General features: G+C 36.4%; 1 protein-coding gene across 1 annotated transcript in view; it reads right to left on the bottom strand.

Annotated features, from left to right (window-relative positions):
• LOC114648223 (uncharacterized) overlaps positions 1–26,636 on the bottom strand; it is a 62,190-nt gene that overhangs the window by 7,097 nt on the left and 28,457 nt on the right. Inside the window, exons 8-15 of the mRNA XM_028797121.2 lie at positions 25,783–25,881; positions 24,045–24,172; positions 21,545–21,675; positions 3,980–4,097; positions 2,222–2,375; positions 2,005–2,126; positions 1,483–1,618; positions 210–409 (exon numbers count right to left, since the gene is read on the bottom strand). Of these exons, the coding sequence (XP_028652954.2) occupies positions 210–409; positions 1,483–1,618; positions 2,005–2,126; positions 2,222–2,375; positions 3,980–4,097; positions 21,545–21,675; positions 24,045–24,172; positions 25,783–25,881 (1,088 nt within the window). The remainder of the gene's footprint in view (positions 1–209; positions 410–1,482; positions 1,619–2,004; positions 2,127–2,221; positions 2,376–3,979; positions 4,098–21,544; positions 21,676–24,044; positions 24,173–25,782; positions 25,882–26,636) is intronic.

Raw genomic sequence — 26,636 nt, 5'->3', positions numbered from 1 at the left:
TACAAGGCTTTACTGAGATTTGAATGTGCACACTTAAAATTTGCATTATTACACCTGAGTCACTTAGGTACACTGTTTTGTATCAGTCACAAGGCCATGGTAGATATTAGTACGTCATGAGTTACATATACAATTTTTAAAATATATTCAAAACTACCACTTCATGATTCATCCTTTCTGTCCACCTCCATTTTCATTGAATCCTTTACCTGCTCAAGTAGAAAGAGAAAAGGTCCTGACTGACAAGACCCTCACTCATCATGTTGTCAAAGACTGGAGTTGCACCAGAAGCAGAGATTGAGGGGTAGGCAAGCCCAAGGATCCCATCAAATTCCACATAATAGAGGAAGCTTCCAGGTTCATTCTTACTAAGGCCAAAGATTTGGTTGGTGTCCACAATGCTACCCACCTAAATGAATATTAAAAATAGACACCTTAGAAATTTGCTCACACAAAAAAAAAACACTAAAGTGACATTAACAAATCTGGAAATCTATGTCTGGAAATTCATACTCACAGTGTCAATTTAAATGGACAGATATCTAACATAAGTAAAAGCATGATCAATTATACATCAAGAGGCAGTTGCATTCAGCAATCTCTCCATCAAGTTTCTGATCCTTACTACTCTTTTACAAAGTCATAGGAAGCTGGAGTCCATCTTGACAAAACGTAATGTAAGGCATGACCCACACACTCACATCATTCAACTTCAAAGACATGGAATGCTTGCAGTAGGTTGTGTAGCTTTCAAACACTTGTAGTGAGGTCACTATGCAGGAAAAGATGGTAGCAGTCAGAGATTATCAAAAGGCTGTCTTATACCCCAGTTTAGGTAATCCATCTGAAGCTAAGCATGTTTGAGCCTGGCAGGTATTTGGGAGACCATCTAAAAAAAGATGGCTTGATGCTGGAAGAGATGATGGTAAGGATATCAGGGCTTCATTTACTGTATGGCCTGTGTGTGAATCTAATTGCCCCGGTGCATCAGTGGGTGCTTAACCTGTGGCCTTTGTCTTAATCTCAGTGGACAGAGTGCATCAGGGGGCACTTACCCTGTGCACTACGTGAGGATCTCAATGCCCCAGTGCAGTGATGGAGACACTGTGCTGTACAAATTTGTGCCATTGTGTGGATGAGATGTAAAGCTGATGTCCTGACTCTCTTTGGTCATAAAACATCCCTGGACATTGTTCGAAAAAAGTAGAGTGTTTCCAAATGTCCTGCCCAATTGCCCACCACAGCCTGATTATTCTGTCCCCCCTAGCAATCCCCTGTCTCTTATTGGCTAACTATCTCTCTCACTCCTTCACCACCTAAAAGCTAAAGTGTGGGCAGTGAACTGGTGCAAAATGGCTGCCATTACATCATCCAGGAGGGTGCTCTGCATTAGTCGTAGTTGAAGTGGTTCCAATACATTCTATGCAAAGAGTTTTGAGCAGGTTAGAAAGGCACTATATAATTAATTGATTAATTACTCACAGTGACTGTGTCGTATCCAAGGATTCCACTCATTGCACCGGTGCCATACTGAACAGAGATGGTCTGGGAGGAGGCCCTGTATGTGGATGACTTAGTCGGGTTAAATTTAAGACAAAGGGAATGATTTAAGGGTTTACTGCAGAGCTCAGTCTGACATTATTTTGACTAAAACGGTGTATACTCAGATCAAATGTATTTAGTTCATACAGGTAAATGTTAAAGACAGCTAATTTCTGAGGTGATCAAGCCAAACACAGCATTGGGAAGTTCACAAAGTTCTGTACAACAATGCATGAATGTTTCCATTAAAAAATAACATTCTCCAACCCACTTAATCCCAGTCACTCACTCCCGCATATTATTATTATATTAAAACATATTATTTTATACTAAATTAAATATTGATTCCAAAATATAGAGGATTTTTGAATGCACCAGGTTCACCTAGAACGTCATGTAAAATTACTGAACTGTATGCACTTTTTTTAAAATCTAGGATTTGGTGACATGCTGGATGGTGACTTACTGCAGGCATAGCTGCTGCAATAGATTGAAGGCACCCAGAGGTTGGAGGAGCCAGTATCAAAGATGACCTTGAAGGACTGGGGTGGAGTTCCAATTGAGATGATCCCATAGTAGGAGAGCTATGGAGAAAGAAGGGAGTTTTTCAATGAAACCTGAATAGATACATTTTCTAGAGTAAAACATATACTTTCCAAACTATAAAACATAGACTGACATCATAGTCATTGGTGAGAGGCTCGTTAGCAATCTGGGCCAATGCAGAGTTGAATTTGATGGAGGGGTTGTAAGGATGCATCTCCATGAACTCTTCAAGTAAGCCTTTCTCTTTGAGAGCCTCTCTGGCAGATTTGCCCTTGTACAAGGGGATCCTGAAAAACAAAGATAAGATTCCATTTTTGAGAGAGGTTCCTCTTTGTTGTAATTAATACATTTGAAGGGTCGTGATGTTTTAGGAAGCATGTAGGTCTTTGTCTAAACCTATGGTGAGTGCTGATAGCCATTAATGTATGTCTGGGTTGTTGTTGGCTCCTACAGGAGATACTAATGTATTAGGAGACCTAAAGAAGTTGACAATATAGTACCTATAGGAAATCCCAACATAACCAAGTCATTATGGTGTATGTTAACATTTGTGAAATTGGCTGGGCACTTTAAAGACACTGAAGCAGTGACTGGGCCAAGATTGGAGCTGTTGGGGCCAAGGTACTAACTAATGCGCCACCATATCATCTTTTTTATATTAGCGAACCCTAGGAAAAAGTGTGAAAAGAAATGTGTAACTTGGGTTTTACTCTTTGGGATTTATTCACATTTTATTCTGTGTTTTGATTCGGGATTTTATTTTGTCCTTTTGGTTTTAATAAAAGAAAGACTTGTGTGTGTTACCTAGGTCTGTTTATCTATCTTCTAAATAGTTCTCTATCTCTGTTACCTAATATTAATACATTTTAAAACTATAATATTAAAAAAACATTACAGATTGTCATTCCATGTCCAATCCTGGATATCAAATCAGTTAGTTGCAGGCAACAGAGAGGCTACAAGTGGCAAAGCTTTACCAGACAGTAGGGCAGTTGGTGAAGTCAAGAAATTCTAACAGGTTAATTATTTTTCTTCATCTGTGCTTTATGTCTTTTAATTTTTATGCTGATTTGGTTTCAGTTATAATGCAGTTAATCCAAACATACTGTAAGTGTATCTGTAGAATTAAAACCAAAAACAGAAATATTGAGGTAAGGTTGTTATACTAGCTAATCATGGTGCAAGGTTGTGGTGATATGTTGAATGTTGATTAGCATATGAAAATAAGAATTTAACTGTGTGCTTTAAACATGACAGTAATCAGCCTCTAAAGCTTTATTAATAATCTTTTTAAAGAAACTGATATTCCATTACCTGAAGAGTATACATGGTAAGTACAAGGACAATGTCTCATGGCCTTTGAGCATCTGCTAAACCCAATCTAGTTTCCATTTCTTTTGATCATGTTCTCATGGTGGTATATTTTGTATTTATATTAATTATCTTTGACACAAGTGCGTATTGTTAAGCAGTGCACAACTGAAGGTAGGAAAATTTACTACAATTAAGCTGCCTTATACTATGTTGCTGAATGTCTCTTGCTCTCTGTAATTATGCTTAAACAAAAAAGGATTAACATCATCTTCTGTGATTGGACTCAGTGAGTTCTCCTTTTCATCCTGAGCTGATCTCTCTGTCACTTTGTCTATGACCTCTTCTACATGACATCCTTAGCTAAACACTGGAGGTTGTCTTGCTAGATAACCCACAAGATTCCCAACCTAATCAAAACTTAGCATTAAATTTACATGTGGACATACATCTTACAGAGACAGTATAACATGAAGGTTAGTGAAAACATGATTTACATATTATGCTTCTTATATAACTATACATATCTAAAAAAACAAAAAGGCAGTAAAATGACAATATAGTTGATGATTTCACTTACTTGTGCAAGCATTCTGAAAGCCCAAAGATGGCCAACAGAACAATAGTCCACTTCATTTTGGTCCCAGAGCTAGGCGAACCTCTTCCACTGAACTCCAAGCTGGTTAGTGACCAGTAGCCTGTATGTATCCTTTATATACTCCACTATGACATCTTGTACACGTTTCCCTTCAGATTATGATATCAAAGATTCTGTAGGATGCAAAAAATATGATAAACATGATAACTTCCATTGTGGTTGTATGTTTACTCAAATCAATGGCAAACTAATCCTTATCCTCAAGATAAAGATATTATGACAAGCAATGTATGGGGTAAGGTTGGTACAAAATATGTCTTTCAAGGCTGAAGGGTATAGAGTGTTAACCTTTTCTTTAGTGATGTAGATTATGTTGAACATTTTAAACCAAGGGCACAGTCATTGAGGGTAAAGTTAGTAGACTGTAATGCAAAAAGTAGCATTCAAATGTATAAATACAATGTTGAGCAAAAGTCTTGGACACATATAAAAATTCTGCAAAATGAAGATGCTTTCAAAAATAATGAAATGAAAAGTTCCTGAATATCAAAACCTTCAATTTAAAGAGGTATAAACAGTATAAAACCCAATTTAATTTTTTTAATATACCAAAACAATACTTCTTCATTCAGCACAGATATGTACTTGGGTTACATAATAGGTAAAATATATATACTGTGGACGCTAGAGGCGCGGTTGCCCCATTAAACCCACCACACAGACGTCCAGGACACACATTAAAAACAGCAAGAAGATTCTTTAATAATAATTCTTCTGTAAAGTGCACAAAGCACCGCACACTCCACAATTCTTCCAATAATAAATCAATAATCAATAATATAATAAACAATCCTCCACTCCCAGCAGCTTAGTCACCCAACCTCCCAACTCCGACTCCCTCTGCTGGGTCTCCAACAGTCCTTTATATATTCCATAACCCGGAAATGTTACTCCTCTTCTTCCGGGTCAAACACCACATCATCCTCCTCAAGTATCCCGGAAGTACCGTGGGCTTCCATCCTCGTGACTCCGAAGTACTTCTGGGTTATTGTAACAATAATAGTCCCCAGGTTCTTGGTGAGCTCCCCCTGACGGTACCCACGGCATCCAACAGGGCTGAAGAAACGGACTCCATGTCCCATGTTGCCCTGAGGGAATCCGGGGAACCATTTCCGTCCAGGGGAGCTGCCATCTAGCGTCCTGGGGGATGCAGTGCCCTGAAAAGGCTGCTTTTCCTCCTTTTCTTTGTTGAGGGATGTCCCGGCCAGACTGAAATGCCGGCCGTCCATCACAATACCTTAATATATAAAATACTAGTGGGCTCTGCCCCTGCTCGCCAACCCCCGGCCCTGCCACTTCACGGCTCTGCCGGTCACGTATGTGTAAGGGAAAGTACAACTTAAACAGATTGTTATTTTCATGGTAAAATGTTACATATGCATAATAGAACTAACTATTTTACATTACAGCGAGTAATTAACCATAGTAAATTATAGTCAAACATAATAAACTGAAAGAAAACGTACATGCTTTTGCATTTATGTCATTTTTATTAAGTTCAAAATAAGCCAATTATTATTATTATTTTTTTTGCTACCTGTAAAGCTTGTAATTCTTTGCCCTCTTTAAATTGAATCACATTCTGACCGGGTAAATTAATTGGTAATAATTCAACAAAATGACTTCGACCATGCATTGGCAATGCCACTCGCTTTCCATTGCACTGACGTACCGAGTATCTAAATATGTTTCATCTTGAGACTGTTCTTTGGATACATTCACGCATACTCTGTCGTGCCCTTTATGAATGTACTTGTAGATGTACTTAATACTCATAACCAATGCACAATACTCAACATTAATATGACCATCGAATCGTTTGAGCAAATACGGGTTATACGATACAATCATTGAATTATCAATCATCACAATTTTAACAACTTTCTTTCCGTGATAAGTGTGTTGTTCATGAGAATTATCTCTGCATCGATAATCAGAAAAGCCAGCCTTAGTCATATCTGTTGAATTAACAAAAGCTTTCAGAAATTTCTTTAAACACTTTTTTTCTTTTGAGTCGCAACATACTGAATCTTTTAAATGAGGTCCGTGGGACATGTGTTTAATGACTGAATTTCAGCACAGACAAAACGGTTTACATTATCAGAAGGTAATAATTCATTTTGCAAAGTAACCAATAAATGCATGTGAGGGATTTGCAGATATATTTTGTGTAAAGTGCGATACTTTTAGACGTATGGATTTGTATCCATTATTGGCTGTAGAATTTCTAATATGTCCGATCATTTAACTCTTTCAATTCTATTTTGCATCGCTTCTCCGTGATCATAAATACAAACCTGACCAAATTATGTTTTTTTCTAAATTAAACTTGTAGTAGCTTTAAATGTTGTGGGACCACAGATTCTCACAGTGTATGGTCTAGAATCGTGTAAATCTACATTTTGAGCATTAAATGATGCACATGCGAACAGATTATTGTAGATTCGGATATTTAACCTGTAGTGTTTGTGGATTTCACTTTCACCAAACAACAAATCTTTTAATTCTCGCGGATACGCTTCCTCATTGGGAAGAAACACTACTTTTCCCTGATGGCAACATGAATTAGACGATCTACAAGTCTCCGACTTAAACTTTAAAGCTGAATAATATCTACATACTTCTGACATATCACCTACAGTATGTCCATATGTTTGATCTCTTTTCGCTGTTCTGTTATTTCACCAAGTAATAATTTCCGTTTGTTAGCGCTAATGCGATCTTTACTATCAGTTTTTTTGAGACTTTCGATTTTTACTACTTTCATAATCTCTAAGCTCTGCATATGTATCACGCCAACGTTTTTGAACCTCTTTACAACATTATGCAATGTTTTCTACTCTTTGTCTTTTATTTCCTTTGTTGTCTAATGTTATCCACAGAAGATGTACTACATTAACCTTTCTTGGATACATCCTTCTTTTTATAGTAATTAGTGCACTGGAACACCGGACTGTGTTAATGGTTGTAGATATTCTTCGGGATATTGTAAGTTGATGTTTTCATCTTCTGCACGATCACCACCAACTGTTTCAGCATAGTCTATTGACATGCATTTAAACAATCTGCCGTGTAACCAATCAACATTTTTGGGGTTAATTCGTTTGACTTCATCGTTTCTCTGTGCTAGGATTTCCAGTGTACTCATTTTTTATGTTGATGAAATTCTTCAATAAGATTTGGACATAATACGTCTTCTTTAATTGGGAACTTAAAGTGAGGAAAACATTAAAATTTATAAGAGCTGAGAGAGCAGGAACTGTGTCTGTCAAAAGCATTCACACAAATGAGGCGAGTGTACCGTGTGTGTGCTTGTATATGGTTGAGAAGAGGGAGTGACTTGAAAAAATCTCAAGGCAAAAGTCTATTACATTTTTAGTAATAAAATGCATTGCATGACATACATTAACACTGCTTTTATGAATCATTAACCAAATGTCATTTAACAGAGAAATATGCATTGCATAGTGTACTGCAAATGTTAACACTGAGGTCAACATCTATTACTTAGATTCCAACCCGTCTTAGACGGGTAGCACAGGTAGCGGTATATATAGCTGTAAAGGAAATGGCACAAATGTTTTCTACTAAAAGAACCTATTCCTTTCATTCCATAAAAAAAGAAGTTCAACTGGTCAAACCTAATTAAAATTAATTTTAAAATTTATCTGTAGTATGTATATAATAAATTTTAAATATCACGCAGTTCAGTTCAGTTCTCTCTAAAACATAGTTTGAAAAAATAATACAAATGCTGAGCCAATTCTGACAACAAATAAACTTATGCAGAGATGCCAAATGAAATGACTTAAATCGTACATCTTGCCCATTCTAATATATGTCAGAACATTTAAACCTTGACTACATATACATGTGTTCATATTTATATATATATACTGTATATGTATCATATGAAGGAGACTAACAAATTGACACATTGACTGTGCAAAAATGAATCTCTAAAATAGTAAGAAATCCATTTATATCACAGTATTTGATTTTGCCATCCATGCTGATTCAAAGTTAACACAACCTTTGCAGGCAATAAAAATTAAACACAAAACATTTCTTTAAATCTCTTAGAGAAAAGCCAAGCAAAATGACACCTTTTATTGGCTAACTAGAAAGATTACAATATGCAAGCTTTCGAGGCAACTCAGGCCCCTTCTTCAGGCAAGACATCTTGCCTGAAGAAGGGGCCTGAGTTGCCTCGAAAGCTTGCATATTGTAATCTTTCTAGTTAGCCAATAAAAGGTGTCATTTTGCTTGGCTTTTCTCTACATTCATAATGGCTAACACGGTACAACACCCTAGTACTTTAAATCTCTTAGAAACACATATCCAATCATACCAAAGGTGAAATTCAGGCCATCAAGATGATATTGTCTTCAAATCTGCAGACAAATGTGGTGCCGTGGTAGTCTGGCAAAAGGACCTTTATATTGTAGATGCTCTCTAATACAGCTACGTATCTTCCCTTCACACAAGATTCAACAGATGATTACCAGCAGGGGCAAGTTCTACCATTAGTTTTTTCATCAGCAAAGAGGAAGTGCCTCCTAATGCTAAGCTGCTCATTGTTGATAAACTACAGATATGTTAGTTTAACCTTCTCTTCGAAATCCAGAAGCTGGAAAATCCTGGACACCCTATTGTTTCTTAATGCAACTGTCCCATTAATCATATTTCAGCTTTCTTCAATAGTCCTATGAGATAATTGGTTGAAGATCTTCCTACTTTCCCCCTACATCTCTCTACTTTATAATTGAAAATAATATTTAACATATAGGTTGACAGTATTTTTTTTATCATTTTAAGGATCTATCTATCTATCTATCTATCTATCTATCTATCTATCTATCTATCTATCTATCTATCTATCTATCTATCTATCTATCTATCTATCTACAGTATGTGCATATTATTGGCATAATTGCATAGGTAAACAGTGGGTAGTTCTATTTTGTTTTGTTTTTTTCAATTCAACTAAACTAATAAGAATAATATTAATAATAATATATTTTATTTTTATCGTGCCTTTTCTATTTCTCAGAGCGCTTCACAGAATTTCAAAATGAACCAAACAGAAAAGGCAGAAAAAATATCAAATACACAACATTGGAATCAATGTTGATCTCCTTTCATTGACCACCTAACATATGCAAACTTCTCATCTGCAGCTCACTTCACAGAGGAGAGCCATATTCCTCACCAGGCACTCTTAGTTGTTACAGGAGCCACTGTGTCAGTTGAAAATATGTCACCAACAATACCCTTGTATCTGGTCACTCTGGTAAAATTGAATATTAAACAATGGACCTCTTGACAGTCTAAAAATCTTATTTACTGTATTACATGTAGAAAGTGTCTGACCATCTACATAGGTGAAGAAGGAAAGTGATTAGCAGACCATTTCAGGGAACATGTTCAAGCTATTATGGCCAAAAACCTTACAAAGTCTATTGTGGGACACTTCACATCTCTTAATCATACCCACACTGATCTCTCTGTTTGTGTTCTTTCACAGGGCTTCAAAGACACTTTTCAAAGAAAAACAAAAGAAGCTAAGCTCATTGTTGGCCTTACTAATCAACTAAACTTTCAACTAAATTTGTGATCTCTTCATTCGTTCTCTCTAATGGCAGTTTTTTCTCACCTTTTCTCCTTTCATCTTTCATGCTCCCAACCTTCCCTGGTTTTGTTCCCTCTTTCCCCTTCTATATATGTTACCTGTTTTTTGCTTTTCAGCTGCACATCTGACATAGGCTATATAGCCAAAACGCTTTGCTTTTAACATTCTTTCCTTTTCCACATTGAAATAACTTTTAGCCTTTTTTCAATTTAAATTAATATAACAATACAAAATTAATACACAGCAACAAAAAATTTGATGTAGAGCACAAAAAGCATAATACTACAGTTAGACTTATGTGTTGATGGAAGCAAGAATTCAGTCAAAAACAAAGTTGTCAGACAGTTGATTGGGCCAGTACAGTTGAGGATACCCAGGAGAACAGAGCAGGTAGAAAGCAGTCCAAAGATACTTTGCAAAGAGTTTGCCATTCATATTGTAATAGAAAGCCTATTTTACGGGTTGGGAATGAAAACAGAGAAATAGCACATATGGTGAGTGAAGAGATAGCAAGTAAACAGGTTGAATCAGAAACAAAACTCTAGACATTGATGTATGGATAAGACATGTATGGATAAGAACCTGTAAGTCAAGACAAGTGTTTTCTACTGGATCTTAGTGACAACTGGAGACATTTTGGTGAACTAAGGTACAGAACACCTTAGTTGGAAAGCTGAACTTTGGAGGATGTGGAGATTTTGGGTAGAGGCTATTGGAAGCCCACTAAGAAAGATTTGTAGTAGTAGTCCATGTGAGAGAGAACATCACATTGAGTAATGAATTGAGTGACATAACTGGTGAGGAAGGGTCATCTGAATGTTGTGAAGACGGTAACAGCATTCCAATATTTTGGAAATTTTCTCTATTGTCCTGTCTTCTTCAGCAGGCCTAAGACTAAAGTTTTAGTCTGAAACTATCTGTCTGTTAACACCAAACTGAAAACAGGACAATCTGTATATTAATAATTCCTACTCCAATTCTTGAATTATTAAAACTTGAGATGATCTCCTACTAGAACTATATTTGCTAGCCTCACCTTAATATGGTGTTAACATTGCAATGTCTAGGGCAGTGCTTCTCAAGGTGCCATCAGCATGTGCTTGAATCCATGAATCCTTAGTAGTTTACTGTACTTGTCATCTTCCTGTATATAGTGAAATACCTTATTCTAGTCTCATAATCTGATTCTGGGAGGCTGTTAATGAGATGCTCTTTGTTGATTTACTGTGTACAAGTTTACACCTGATTCCTTAAAGACCTCACAGGTCTCAACTCTGGTTGCTGACATATATCAAAAAATGTCAAAAAACTCAAAGTGGAAATCATTTACGTAAAAAACAATGTACTGAATGGGATGAGGGAATTTCAATTGTGTGATGTTACTACAAGTTCCCTAGTAAAAGAGCAGTTGTAAATCATTTTAATTTATGGTAGTCAATGTCGGATGGAATGTCATTCATAGTAATGTTTTGCACAAGATGAATTGTGGCCATCTCCTGATCTACGAAAATAGTTATGGAAGCAAGTGCCCATCCTGTAGTCCTAACTCTAATTGCCATACGTGCTTGGAAGACTTATCAGTTCTAATGAGAAAGAGCATGTGTTTTCAGCCTGCTGTGAGGAGTGTGAGTGAATGAAGCAATGAACAACCAAAAACCTAAATAGCAACTTGATCCCAACTGACTTGGCATCAACAAACGTCTTTGTGTATTCTGCAGCAATCAAGATATCTCTCTTCTCTTGTGGCCTTGTAGTGTGAGAATGAGAAATTACTTAGTCAAAACTACATGACAAGCCTTGTCCTTTGTCTTGCATTTCTCACATTGTCTTTCTTTAGTAGATAGTCTGGTCTACCAACTTTGATACTCAACTTGAAAATGCACAATTACAGCTTTCTACAATCCTACCACGAGTAAATAATTAAGTCTGCCAGCATCTCAGCTGTTTGAAATTGTGCTACCAATGAATTGGTCTTATAAGGTAACAGATTATGGGCTTTCTGCTTTGGCAATTCATTCAAAACCGTCTTGATCATTTTATGCATTCTATATATTATACAGTATATACATTATAATAACTCATATTTTAACAAAGTAAGTGAAGGCAACTAAAACGTTAATGTGTTAAATGCATAGAAAAAAAACATATGTTGTGAATTAAATAACTTTTTATTTTTTGTAACAGCACAGCATTTCATTCTTGACTCTGTCTTTAGCATTTCCTTGTCTAATGCATACCCTCCATGTGAGGACTTGACCTATCACCTTAGGACAGTTTGCTCAGCACATATCCCATTGTTTGACACCTGCTCTTAAGTCACACTTATTCTATGATTGAAAACGTGTGGCTCTTAGAATGACAATCTTATGCAAACAGAAAGAAGTCTTTTGGTTGAACATTTGCTATTATAAATGGACTTTTCCAGACTTCTGTGATAGTGCTAATACTCTACGAAGAGTTTCGTTTGAACTGTTGCCAATTATTCAAACTTTGAGAAATGTCCTTCAAAAAGAAAATCTGAATTACCGTAAGCCAACCTAATTAGGGGTGTTGATAAGATATGTCTGCGGTGGGTTGGCACCCTGCCTGGGATTGGTTCCCTGCCTTGTGCCCTGTGTTGGCTGGGATTGGCTCCAGCAGACCCCCGTGACCCTGTTTGGATTCAGCGGGTTGGAAAATGGATGGATGGATGGATAAGATATGTAATAATTTACTTCAAGAGGTAGAAGTTCCTAATAAACAAGTATACCTGAACCAAATATTTGAAATATCAAAATGTGTTATTCAATTGAAATGTTTATAATCTAAAAATTATTGATTGCAAAAGAACAAAATAAAAAATGGCATCAAATTCATAATTACTGACCTTGAAATAGTGCAAAATGATTCCCTATGTGCTTACATGTGAATTTTGTTACTGATAGCCTTCTCATAGTGGCTGTTAGTGTGCTAGGGCTAAGAATTTGCGATCAGTAACCTCAAAATAGCATAAAATAACACTCCCCATACCTTTAATACCAGTCTCCATGTTTTTGTTTTGTGAAACGGAGTAACTTTGTCCCCTTGTATCCTGTTAGGAGGTGAACCCCTGGAGTCATTTCATGTTTCATGTACAATTTCAAGTCCTTTTGATCAGTTTTGCTGAATAAACCTATTGTTTTACTCTTTATCATAAGGTTGTTATTTCCTACACAAAATATGGTCCAAAAATGGCCTAAAATGAGAGCTTTTAGGGACTAGAGGGTCGTAACTTGGGGGAAATCCAAAACGTTTGTGTACCTAGACATCAATATGAGTCAAAAGGTTTATCATACTGTATGTGGGGATTTTCCCATTCCACTGAGTCAGGGGGCACCAAACAAAAACATGCATAAGTACTAGGGTGTTGTACCATGTTCTCCTCTCTCGCTAATTGAATCTTAGCCTAGAGAGGTCTATTATTTTTTTACATCCCAGATGTTTCACTTAAAGGTTTTCTAATGCTGTATCTGTCCTATATAAACAGGGAATTCTAGTTTCTGTATTATATCTTGCCTGAAGAAGGGGCCTGTGCATATTGTAATCTGTAATCTTTTTAGGTAGCGATAGATAGATAGATAGATAGATAGATAGATAGATAGATAGATAGATAGATAGATAGTCTGGCAGATGGTTGGGGAACTTGCCCAGCAGGGACGCCTGGAAGGACTTGGAGAGGGACAATACCTCCCCTGGAACACGAGAGGGCAGCCGCACTGGTCTGTATGGGGGCCATGGAATCAGAGCTTAAAAGCTCAACCTTGTTGGGGCCCGTGGCCACTGCCAGGGGGCACCCAGGGGATTGTGGAGCCCTGGATTGCAGCACTTCATGCCACACTCGGAAGTGCTGCCGGAAGATCATCGCGAAGCACCTGGAGCATATCCTGGGTGTTATAAAAGGGGCCGCCTCACTCTATTAGTTGAGCCAGAGTTGGGTGGAAGAGGATGAAGCTTGTGTGTGGGGGAGTAAAGGCTAAAAAAAGAGGAGAAGAGAAAGAAAGATGGGACTGAACCTAATTAGGAATGATTTGTGCACTGTGCTGTGTGTAGAAGAAAATAAAAATAAATAGTGTGTGTTCTGGACATTGTGGGTCTGCCTCTCTCTCTGTAGCTAGGCTGATCTTTCCACAATAGATAGATAGATAGATAGATAGATAGATAGGTTGTGCGTAGGGAAAGATAAGCCATTTAAAGATCATCCTGTAAATAATTTCATTGTAACCACAATGCCTCACATCTTCTTTACTCTGGGGACTCACTATTAAATCACACAGATACAGAAATGGTTATATTGCCATAAGGATACCATTATCAACTAACTTTCATCGTTTTTAAAACATCAATGTGGAATGCTGTTCTTTTTGCTTTCTGTACAGTCCCTTCTTTAAAATATTTGCTATCCTATATATTTTATGGTGATACAGTATATTACTGTATATTGCATGATTACACTACTACCCAGTATGGAACTGTTCAGCTTGTGTCCTTTTCTACTAGGACAGACTAAGAACTCCCAGTTCAGAATTGGTTTAATTGGCTCTAAAAGTAAATGGATGTTTCTCAACTAATTGTCCCATCTACTGTTAGGGAACTATACAGGAAATGAGAGTTGTTTTGCTTTTATTTAGCAAAAAAATCTGTCGATGAGGTAAGCAAAATTTACTTGTCAAGATTTCTTAAAATAAGCTAAATAACCATTAATACAAATGTTTTGATGTCAATAATTCTTACAATAAAGAAAACAAGATTTAATCTGATGATATAAATACTTTTCACTTGCTTAAATTTCATTTTTTTTGTAATGTACTCTGTTCTTCTTTAGTGGTTTTATTTATTTATTTTTTATTCTGCTTTGTTTTATAGATTACACCTTCAAGGTAGTTGAAACAATTACATAAAAAATCATTACTTAAACCTTCATAATATAGTATAAAAATTCATATTCTTCACATTCATTTTCAATTGCCAACTAAATACATAATATTTAGATGCTAAGTGAACCTATGTTAAGCTATTTTGGGCCATTATCTTTTGTATTACCCATTATGTTATAAATCATCAGTTGGGAAGTAAACATGACACTTTTACAAGCAAAGAAGCTTAAAGTCTGAAATGGTGGTTTGTGCTGACAAAAGTGAAGGCACAATGCTTTGTGTGGGCTTCTTTTTTATGCTGACTTCTATGAATTCTTTAGAAGCTTGTCATATTTATTACTGATTTTTAAACTTCCACATAATAGTGACAATAACATGGTTATTGTTTTCGTTGTCCTCAATATTAGGTATTTTCATTATCACATGAATGAAAAATTCAGGTACAAGAAGTAAGTCATATTCCATTCTTAAATAATTCTTGAATATGTTTACCATTGCTTGGATTTAAGGATTAGAAAATAATAAGTGACATCCTTTACACGGGTGTCGAACTCCAGTCCTGGGGCCTCATGTATAACGCCATGCGTAGAACTCACACTATAACATGGTGTAAGCACAAAAGTGGGAATGTGCGTACGCACAGAAAAATCCAGATGCAGGAATCTGTACGTACGCAAACTTCCATGTTCTTCCGCTACATAAATCCCAATCAGCATGAAAGTAACGCACGTGCACGCGCCTTCTGTCCCGCCCCTACTCCTCCCAGAATTACGCCTCTTTGAATATGCAAATCAATATAAATAGCCTTCTGTGAAAAGACAATGGGAAAAGCACAGGGGAAAATATAAGAATATATATAAAAATATAAGAATTTCAGCGAATACCAAGTGGAGGCAAAGGAAAAATGTACTATTTGTTGGTTTAAACAGTGGTATAATCAACAAAAGGAAGTTGATCGAGTGACAGAGTGTCAGAGAAACTCGAAAGCTCAAGTTCACAAAGTTGCACAGTGCCCGAAATAAAAAAGAAATCACATATCAAAGTCGCCGTGAAAAGGCGAGTCGTAGCCCACTGTCAGAGTGTCATATGAAAGCTTATTAGGGTACAGACAAAAAAAAATAGGCACACAGTGGGGAAAAAAGCACGAAATGTCAACTTTAATCTCGAAATTTCCACTTTAATCCATCCATCTTCCAACCCGCTGAATCCGAACACAGGGTCACGGGGGTCTGCTGGAGCCAATCCCAGCCAACACAGGGCAGGAACCAATCCCGGGCAGGGTGCCAACCCACACTAGGGCCAATTTTTAGAATCGCCAATCCACCTAACCTGCATGTCTTTGGACTGTGGGAGGAATCTGCTAGCGCTGTGGCACCATGTCCTCACATGTTTAATTATTAACAATACAGATTATTTAAATGAAGTTAAAGTTTTATCTGTATAATATAATCAACATATTTTGCTGCATTTCATCTTAAAAATGATATCGTCATCATATGTAAATACGCGCTTTATAAAGTGGCGCAGGTTGTACAATATTATAACTGTAGTGCAAGTTTACAATGAAGTAATTGTCCATCCATCCATTTACCAACCCACTGAATCTGAACACAGGGTCACGGGGGTCTGCTGGAGCCAATCCCAGCCAACACAGGGCACATGGCAGGAACCAATCCCGGGCAGGGTGCCAACCCACCGCAGGACACACACAAACACATCCACACACCAAACACACACTAGGGCCAATTTAGAATCGCCAAACCACCTAACCTGCATGTCTTTGGACTGAGGGAGGAAACCCACGCAGACACGGGAAGAACATGCAAACTCCACGCAGGGAGGACCCGGGAAGCGAACCCGGGTCTCCTAACAGCGAGGCAGCAGCGCTACCACTGCGCCACCGTGCCGCCCATGAAGTAATTGTACTTATAAGTAAACAGTTCTACAAGGAGCACTTGATGGACTGATTGAGTGCATTTATAGTTAGGATGGAGTGGTGGCTCTGAGGCTAGGGATCTGCACTGGCAATCGGAAGGTTGCCGGTTCAAATCCCGTAAATGCCAAAAGGGACTCTGCTCTGTTGGGCCCTTCAGCAATGCCCTTAACCTGCAATTGCTGAGCACTTTGGGTAGTGAGAAAAGCGCTATATAAATGCAAAGAATTATTCTTGGGATGAAACTTTTTCTAAATTGCGAAGTCCGTACACGGAAGTCTCTGAAGCGTTGCTGAAGCAGCGTCTGTTTCATGTTGTATACCGATAATTCTCTTTCCAATCAGCTGCTGCTGTGATTCCCCACTCAGATACAGTGATATAAATACTTCGAGTGGTGCAGTGAGAGTAATATGGAAAAAGATGATCTGCTGTGGCAACCCTTAACAGGAGCAGCTGAAAGAAGAAGAAGATGCAGTGAGAGTTACAACGCTAAAGCAGTTATGGTATTTGGAATACTATGGCTAGTCCCTGGGCCATTATATTGCTGCAGGTTAATTATAATCAGATGCATTACACTAATAAACAATATGCAGTTAGTTTCAGTGTATTTATAAATGTAGATCTAAGAAAGAAAGGGTGACCACACAGGAACAGTAGCACTGCTTTGATGCTGGGTGCCGCCAGTCTGCAAAACCGAGCAGAGAAATTGCATACACCAGGGTATGAGGTACCGTGGAAATGTGCGTGGCTTTACGCCAAGTTTAGGTTTTATACATCGCGATTTGAGCGTGGAAATGTTCGTATGCAACATTTCTGTGTGTATGCACCGTTTATACATTTTAAACTCCAACCAATTTCACTCCAAACAGTCTCTTAATGAGAAGCTGATTCTTGCAGTTAATTAAGCCCGTTGTTTAATTCAATGGGTTGTTGCTGCTCTCATTCTGCCACAGCAGACATTTCCAAATCTGTTGATTTTTCTGTTTTTTCTAAGAACACCAACAAAATGTTTTGATGACCTGAGAGGCCAACCTTACTGAGACCTTCACCTTTATTTATTTTCAGATATTGTGTGGGCACAGGTGAGCTGGTCATATGGTGGCTTGTTTGATGTCTCATTATTGTTTGGTTACTAATTAAGGAAAAAGAGACAAGGGGCCTGAGTCAAGTGAATTAAAACTAAAGCAAAAGAAGTTAATTAGCAGTAAAAATGGCTCACTAATGAAGAAGATGGTTAGAATGAAAACATGCAGCCACTGCAGCCCTCGAGGACCGGAGTTCGACACCTGTGCTTTAGAAACAGAGGCATATGACAATACCGCATACTGTCATTTTTTGAGCCACCTCATTTCAGTATGAGGCCACAGTGAGCCCCTTACAGCATTGAGCACAAGGTAGGAACGAAACCTGGATGAGGAACTCACCGGGCACAGTCACTCCTACAGGGTCAATGTCAGTAAAATTAACATACTGTATTTATTTTCAGTTTATTTCAACTGTCTACAATGAGCCAAAATAAACTTTTCATTATGTTTATGCATTCAATTTAAATGGACATTTCATTTTATAATATCCATATCCACGACTGCAAACTACCAGTCAAAGACTGACCTGATCATTCTATTACTGTATATTCAGTAAAAACGACCCCTTTATGCATTGCCTCGATATATAGCTTAAATGATTTACAAATCCATTCAAGACCTCTCTGCCAATTATACTTGTCATTACATTTTGTATTACATGCAAGGGCAAAAGCATTACCCTACAAATCTAATATCCTACAAGCTAGTTCAGAATTAATTAAAGCTTGGTATTTTTGATTTTTCCATCTTGACTAAAGGATAAGTGTCTGTGTGTACATCCAGTTGCTATGTCCCTGTCATTCCAGTAGATGGCACATCACAAACATTAACACTGCTTTAACAAATCCCATACCAAATGGCACATAACAGAGACAGACACCTTGCATGGTGTAGTGCAAATGTTAACACCGACGTCTATGTTGATTACTTTGATTTTAACCCGTCTTAGATGGGTACAGCTAGTACTATAATTAAAGTGATAATGCCAACTTATGTTTATAGATTTATGGGTATCAATTTCAGTTATTACCCAGATAAGTGTTTCCGTTTGCCTGTTGCTTAGTTTGAATATTATTACTCTCTCAATTATTTCTCGCTCAATTTGTCTGACCCATTATTTGCAGTTCGCCTAAATACATTTCTTTCTTTCTTTCAATAAAAGTTGAGAGAACTTGTAAATTAATTACCTCACCAAATCAACTTTAATGCCATGATTTGCCAATATACTTTTTAAATTAACCTGACAACCTACATCTTAAAACAAACATGATAATTTTTTTTCAAACTGGTATCAGAAGCATGTGCTTTAAAATCTGTTATTAAATCTAGCACAAGGACTATGAACTGGATTTAGCGGCATTCATACAGGATGGCTGAATGGATTAATATAATTTCTGGCCTAGAATTTTTTCCCTGCTTTAGGCTCAGCAATGTATGAGGAGCAATGGTTTCTCCTTTGCAGCATCAAACCTTTCCTTAATCTTTCTGAGGAAAGCTTAATTTTGGACCTTTCTAATGCCCATTTCCAAGGGCATCAACCAAGAGCAGCTTGCATTTCCACTGCCAAGGATGTCTGTAATATTTTCATAATTATTTTGATTTTTCTCTGACTTTCATCTTAACCATTGGCATTCATGCATGCCAGAGTGTTGCCTTCCAGGCTCACTTAAGTTATGTGGTATAACCCTGACATGAGAGGGGTCACTAACAGTCTTGTCTCCTGTGTTCCTCACCGCATAAATGAACTGCCCCTTGAAGGCAACAAAACCAAGAAATCCCAGGCCCCTTCTGTTCCACACAATGTAAAAGGAACACAATCTCGGAAGGTGGCGTCTTAATTTGACTGCCATAAAGAGGGAAAGAGAGAGAGAAAGAAAAATAAAGAGTGTGTCCTTTAAAAAGAGAACTATTCCAAGGTAATTGCTGTAGACAGACAGCATCATTGAGTATGTATTTTGTTTAACATTTTTGTTGAAATTAGACAGGGTTTTTCCCAGTTCCCACCCCAAGCATTTGGCTTTTGCCCTGCCTCATCATTCACCCCACTACACCCTCCATTTCACAGATTTCCTATCTGTGAAGAATTTGTATTGATTGATATGCATTTATCAGAAGAGCTAGCAATCTGAACACATTCAAAGACAGTGGATTTAGCTTTAATTAGAATCAAGATACATATAAATGGGCCATATACTGACACACATGCACAAAAAAATTCAGTATTTAACTTGTATTGATCTAAAATATATTCAAATGAAACAATGGTGTCTTCAGCCGTTACCAGCATTTGAAAGTCAATAGTGCTTACAGATTTGCAGATGTTTCAAGGTTATTTATACTCGCTAATCCTGGCACCAGAGTGCTGATGTGTTCCATGTTGATTAACATAAAAAAGTGAGAATTTCACTGTACTCTGTACACATAACAATAAAACCTAATAAACTAATTGTAACAAATTTTCTTCTAACTGTACTAAATGCATACTTACTTAAAATGTTCTGCAAAAGCTTCTTTTTTGAACATAACATGATAAAATGTCTGCATAAATGTATTTTGTTTTATAATCACAATAGAACATTCTCGTACACATTAGTGAAGTTCACTGCTACAGTGTCCAAAGCCAATCCAAGCAGCTCTGGATGAAAAGCAGGAACCAACCCTAGACATTTGGGCCATCCTATTGCAGGGCTTGCTTTAAAATCATTTAAATTTTTATTTAACAAAAGTTTGCAACATAAAAGAACAGCCTTGGACATTGAGGAAGGTGAGAGACCGAAATTTGCGGTTTGTCTGTGTTTGGTTATTTAGTGCAATTACTTGTATCAAAATTACATTTTTCATAAGAATTGTGTACATATACAGGGTGTTGAAGGAGCAGTGTGTATATTCCTTCAGTTCTAGTCACATAGAAAAAATTCCGTTTAAGCCTACCATCATAAATACTGAACAGTGTCAGAAAACTTTCAGGTGTGCTGATGAGTCCTTTATTTCCCTTGGGCGTTGTGCTTTTTCATTTCATTTGATGTTTATTGTTGGGCTTAGTCCATCTCTGTGCCAACATAGACATCATTTTTATACACCAAACTCCATAACATACTTTCAGTATTGTTTATTTTGTGGTCATATTTGTTTTGATATGTTCATTTTGTACAAAAATCAGTATTATAATAATCCTCATCATCATCATCAACATTATTTCCAATCCGCTTTTACCAGTGAGGGATGCATCTCTAACAAACAAAGATTGAGGAGGACATTTCCAAACACTTCCTCGAGCTCCTACTTGATGTTGTGCAAAGCTGAAAAGCAGAAACCCAGGAAGCTAGCAGTAAAGGCCTGAAGAAAAAAATATCAGTCGAAAGCAGTGGGTTCAAAAAGCCATGAGGTTGAAAAAAGTACTAGGCACTGAATCCGAAACGTTACTCAAAATTCTAAAGTCAAAGACAGAGAGTACAAAGTCAAAGCCAAAAATATGAGAGTATCAGACAAAATGATAGAGAGTGTGGTTGTAGGTATCCACAATCTTAATACCAGTTGCAACACAGCACTTGTTTTAAAGCTGTCACATTGATGACATCATGAAATGTGACTTCTCTGACCAAGCTAGGAAGGGCTTGAGGCATTGAAGCAACAAAGCCACAAAATGGTGTTGATCATGGAAGGATATCAAATAAAACAAAAATAAAAAATAAAATATGTTCAAATAAAAAGATACAAAACTAATAATAAATTTGAAATCATTGCGGTTCAAATGTAAAGAACCATACAAACGTCGGAAAAGATGTATTAACTTTTTATCATATCATAACACTAGGAAATATCCAGATGTTAATACTCCAGCCAACAAATATAAGCTGGGGTCTACCCTTTAGTTCTTTCCAAGTGGCTTGTACTTAATGCACCTCACATGGGAGAAAACTGCATGCCCAAACTACCCACACTAGCTGCTATCAGTGTGGAGCAGCAGCGGTTCTATTCCAAGGTCATCCTGTATTTCCAAGCTTTTTATGCTGCTGAAAATGCGCTCAACCACATAATAGGTTGTCCTGGAGGGTAAAACCACATATTGTAGGTACCTGTGAAAAGGATAAAAACTAACAGTTTGATAAATATGACTGATAATATTTAATTTGTGTGTTTTATATTAGTGTTTTTCTTTAGGATTATTTAGATGTAGCTTTAAAGTGAATAACCTGTGCACCCAAAGATCATACAGGAAAGGTAGAATTAGCTCATAGATTACAAAGGAACTACAGAACAACTACAGAAATAATGGCTGATATGTAGGGCATCAGGTGTTTGCCAGAAAATGGATAAGACTTTGTAATGAATGCAAACAGATTAATGAATTCTGCAAAGATAAGCGTAAAAATAAATATTAAGACTATTGCTGTCTTATCTATGTAATATACAGTATGTGTTTAAGCTCAGCAAACCTAACTAGTGTGTATATGATTGTAAGAAAATGTGAAATAGAAGTTAGGACTTTGAATATCAACGTCTTTCTAATAGTAGCTAAATGTAACCTCACTGACAACTAACCAGGCATTGGGAATTTATCAGTTTTCCGATTTCAGCTAATTAAAGATCTTACATAAAACAGCCATCAAATGCACCCTATAAAGGAAACGATTTTACCAGAAAGTGGTGACATCTTGGCCAGATTTGCCATCTACTGTTCTATATACACCATCACACATTGCTTATGAAGACAAAGACTATAACAACTAAACATATAACTAACTTATATGATGCTTACTGTGCGACCCTGATTTGAATTGTTCAGGTTGTATTTTTTCATACAGTATCTAATATTCATGCCCTTTCTTCTGCAAATAAACATAAGTAAAGACTGAAATAAAGTAGAGACATCTTTGTTAACTTCTTCAATGTTGTTGTTTACATTCTCCTTTTCCTTTTTTTTTAATTAAGCCCAGGAGAGCAGTGCCACCCACCAATATATCTGTATTTATTGGAATCCTGATTTAAGAGCTTAGCAGGCATTTGCTGAGACATTAGCTGACTCTCCTCTTGTTGTTTGGCTCACAGTTTGTGTTTCCATTTCTCTTGTTAGTTTACTGATATTTTTACAACTTTATTTTGGATCCTTGGCTTTTTGATTCTGATTCGTGTTTTATAGTATTTATTTTGGATTTGAAAATAATTAAATAATATTTATTATACAGTACTTTTTATTTTGCTAATTAGTATTTGCCTTTTTGTAATTTTGACATTTTTAAAATTTCTGCAATAATTTTTAAACTTTGGAAAATGAGGATTGGCAGTTCTGCTGTTCCTTATTGAAATTTTAGGTCTTAGTGTACTGCCACAGTGGAAAGCAGTCTAAATTTTAATAAGTAAGGGACCAGAAGATGAGACATGAGCTGTAAGACAAGTAGAGTTTCTACCAGAAAGTCTATCCTTCCTTTTCTCAGTGCCCAAATCTAAACCAAAGTCAAGTCTTCTGTGAGAATGTTAATTATGAATAACAAATACCAACATCTATCCATATTCTTGAAAAACCAGGAAGTGAATGATGCTGACCTTTATACAGTTGCTTTGATGACACCACATGGTGCACAATCCCAGTTGTCCCTGGGTAAATAAGCCATAGCAGTGTGTAAAAAAAGAACACTGAATGGTAGTTCTGATAAAAAACAATCATTGGATTGCGTGAAGATGTGAATGAACTTCAACATTATTCAGTACAAGTTGAATATGAAAATTGACTTCACCAAATAAAAAAAAAAAGATTAACCATGAACAATGCAAAAAAGTATACTCACAAAAAAAAATAAGAAAGCAAGCAGGGGGTGAAGCAACCTAATCATTTAAAATTACCAACCATTCATCAGTTTTCCTAACAAGCTTATCAAGAGCAGGGTTGTGGGGCAGTTGGAGCCTATCCCAGCAAGCATTAGGTGCAAGGCAGGAACAGCACCTGAACAGGATGCAACCCCATCACAGCAGCCAAACCATGTTGCTCATCATTTAATTTTAAAGCAAAAAATGCCCATGAAAGAAAAAAGCTCCTAAACATTTTTTCATAACAAATTTATTTTTCTTGGAACCATATTGTCTCCTTAATTAGTGTGTGTTCATATGAGTGTAAAAGCAGTAACAAAATGAAATACATTCATTGACTCAATTTTTCCACATAGACAAATTAGAATTTTTAAATGATGGTTCAAATTACATTTTGAAGAAACATAAGAAAACATTTAATTTATCTATGCAGTCTTCTTCTCATTCTAGCCATCTTATTACCTGGAAACTTACCATCTTACTGAAGGCCAATTACATTTGTGAATGTTGATAACAATTTTTATTCAAATTCTATAGATGAGAATATATTTCCACTTTTAAAGTGCAGGAAAAACATAAGTCTTCAAATATAGAATCAAATTAAAACAAACAGATGCATAAACATGTATTTTAAACAGACTTTGCAAAACCAACTCTGTTGTTAGCTCTGTCGAAGATAGAGTACCATTCTCTGATGAACACATCCCCCAAAATCCACAACTGGTCCTTTCCATTCAGTCCAAAACCAGTAGAACAGCCAGAACTCTTCTGTTAAATAAAGAACATTTTTAAAATGTATAATTAGATACCAGGAGCTAGTGTGATACCCATGTCCTCTGAAAATCTTTAAAGTTGTTAAATCTAAAGATGTTATAAAATTTACATTTCACCTGAACCTTTATCACTTTATGTAGTGTCTGATTCATACATTTGATGAAATTAAGAACAAAGTGGTGGAGGATACTTTAAGGGGCAATTTCGGTGATGGTGACTTAGGTGTTGTTATAATGTCCAACTTTTAGCATTTTTGTTTTATGCAAATTCCTATGTAGTTCCTATCAATATATATATGGATTATAAGGTTTGGAGAGTCAAAGAGTTCAAATTTGGGATATCATTTAGTCTACAATCTAAGTTTATTATTGAATCACGTTCTATCGCAATGCAGTATTGCTTTAAGTTTGGCCAACGGTGTGTTGGGGTTCTGTTTCTGCCATCTCTGTGGAGATCTTCACAGAATTCCCTGAGGCACACTTGTTTGTGATGTCAAATTTGTGATGATGCAAAGATCACCCTGGCTATTTCAGGAGTATCTGAGCTTGATGGGTAAACCTTGTTTTGCTGCATCAAAAGATCTTTGTTTAGTCCATCCTGGTTTTATGATTCCCCACTATTGTTTTTGACTGGGAATTTTTAGATTGCACTATGGCTTTGACAAAAGATCTTCCCGTCTGCTGGTTTTGACCTTTGGCCCATTTATTGACTTTCAATTGTCCATGTCATTTTTATTTCCTTTTTACTTTCTCTCATGTGTCAGTATAGGTATTGATTGATGCACAAAGATCAGAGTTTGGCAAACTAATTCAAAGGCAAATCAAAACTCGTGATTGTTATTATTTTACATGGGCTTCATCCTTGGCTTTAGTGTCTTTAATTCTTGTTTGTTTTTTTTTTTTTGCCTTTCTGTGAATAATTTTGTTATTTTTTAATGAGAATATTTTGTTAACTTTTTTCTTTTTGTATTTAATAGTTTTTTAAGTGTTTTTGCTTTATAATCATTTATCAGTTTCTTTTTATCTTTTAAAAATGTTAGTAAAATTTATCTTTCTTGTTTTTAGCATGTAGATCCCAAGTAGCTATTGCCTCCTGACGTTGTTGTGGCTTCCTCTGGTCTCCATTAAGGTCTGAGATGTCTCTGGATGTTGCTGAGGCATTAGCTTTCTTGTTCTTGTTGTTTGCTTTCCCTTTCCTGCTTCCTTGTTTTGTAAGCTGGCAGGTCTTTGACCATTTCCATTTGGATTTTATGTTCTGATTTATGATTAAAATGATTTGGTTTTGTGTGTAATTAAATTTAGTTTCTCCTGTTTTTAGTGTAATTATTTGTTTGTTTTAATATTTTAATTTATTTAATAAATGAATTGCAATTTAACCTAATCAACAATGTATTGCTTAAATTTACATTTTAAATGTTGGAAAACACACTTGCCTAGTCACTCACACTCCTCATGTAATCCATTAATGTAACTAAGTATTTTTTGACCATACACTTTTACATAATTGGGATAAACATAATAATATACTTCATTAGGTGGAGTCATGTATTTTTGTGGATATCATGTTTTAACCAAATGCTTTTAAAATGACTGCTGTTAGGTTACCTGGGAAATGTAGGCAGATGGTGGCAGAGAAAACTCATATCCATTGAGGGTGATGACAACATTGGGCAGGCTTTGTATATTGTTGCAATTCACCATAGCCTGTAAAATTAAATAGAAAAAGCTTTTAGAGTGGTGAAGTTGAAATGCATAGCTACTCATCCAGTCCCACACTTTCATAATACAATTCAGACTTTCATGGAACCTAAGTCTATCCAGAAACTAAGAAGAAATAACCACATATTATTTTGTGGTCCTCCTAGGGGTTTAAAATACATTAACCTAATTGTTGAATTATCTTTAAAAGCTGTTCTATAATAGTTATAACAGGTAAGACCACCTGATAGAGCATGTATTGATTTAAAATCTAGAGTTAACAATTTCAAGCACAGGTTTTGCTTGGTAATGTGCATAAATGCCATTTGTAATCTGTCTTAAGCTATTAAAGAATAAAGCAAACATCAGGAAAACACAGAGATGCAGCAAGTAAACCCCGCATCTCAGTACATGACCCCACATTATATCCTTAATTGGTTTCCCTATTTTAGGAAGTTTGTTTGTAATTCCTGATTTTGTATGGTTTTCCAACCATACTGAAGACATGTGGTCAGCTCAGATTATATCTCCAAGTTGATCTTTCCATGTAACTTTATGTGCCTGTGAAGAACTGGCAACTTTTCCAGGAAAGTTCTTATTGCTGGTTGGTTAAGCTTACCCCCTTCGGAACAATAAATGGAATAGCTAGTTTCAGAAAATGGATTGACAGATGGAGACATATGAAAATAAGAAAACAGGTTAATATTAAATAACTAAGTAGCTAGTGCTGAATTGAGTAATACATTATTAGACTTATACTG

This window comes from Erpetoichthys calabaricus, chromosome 3 (assembly GCF_900747795.2).
Source record: "Erpetoichthys calabaricus chromosome 3, fErpCal1.3, whole genome shotgun sequence".
Lineage (NCBI taxonomy): Eukaryota > Metazoa > Chordata > Cladistia > Polypteriformes > Polypteridae > Erpetoichthys > Erpetoichthys calabaricus.
This window is presented reverse-complemented; position numbering and strand designations above follow the sequence as displayed.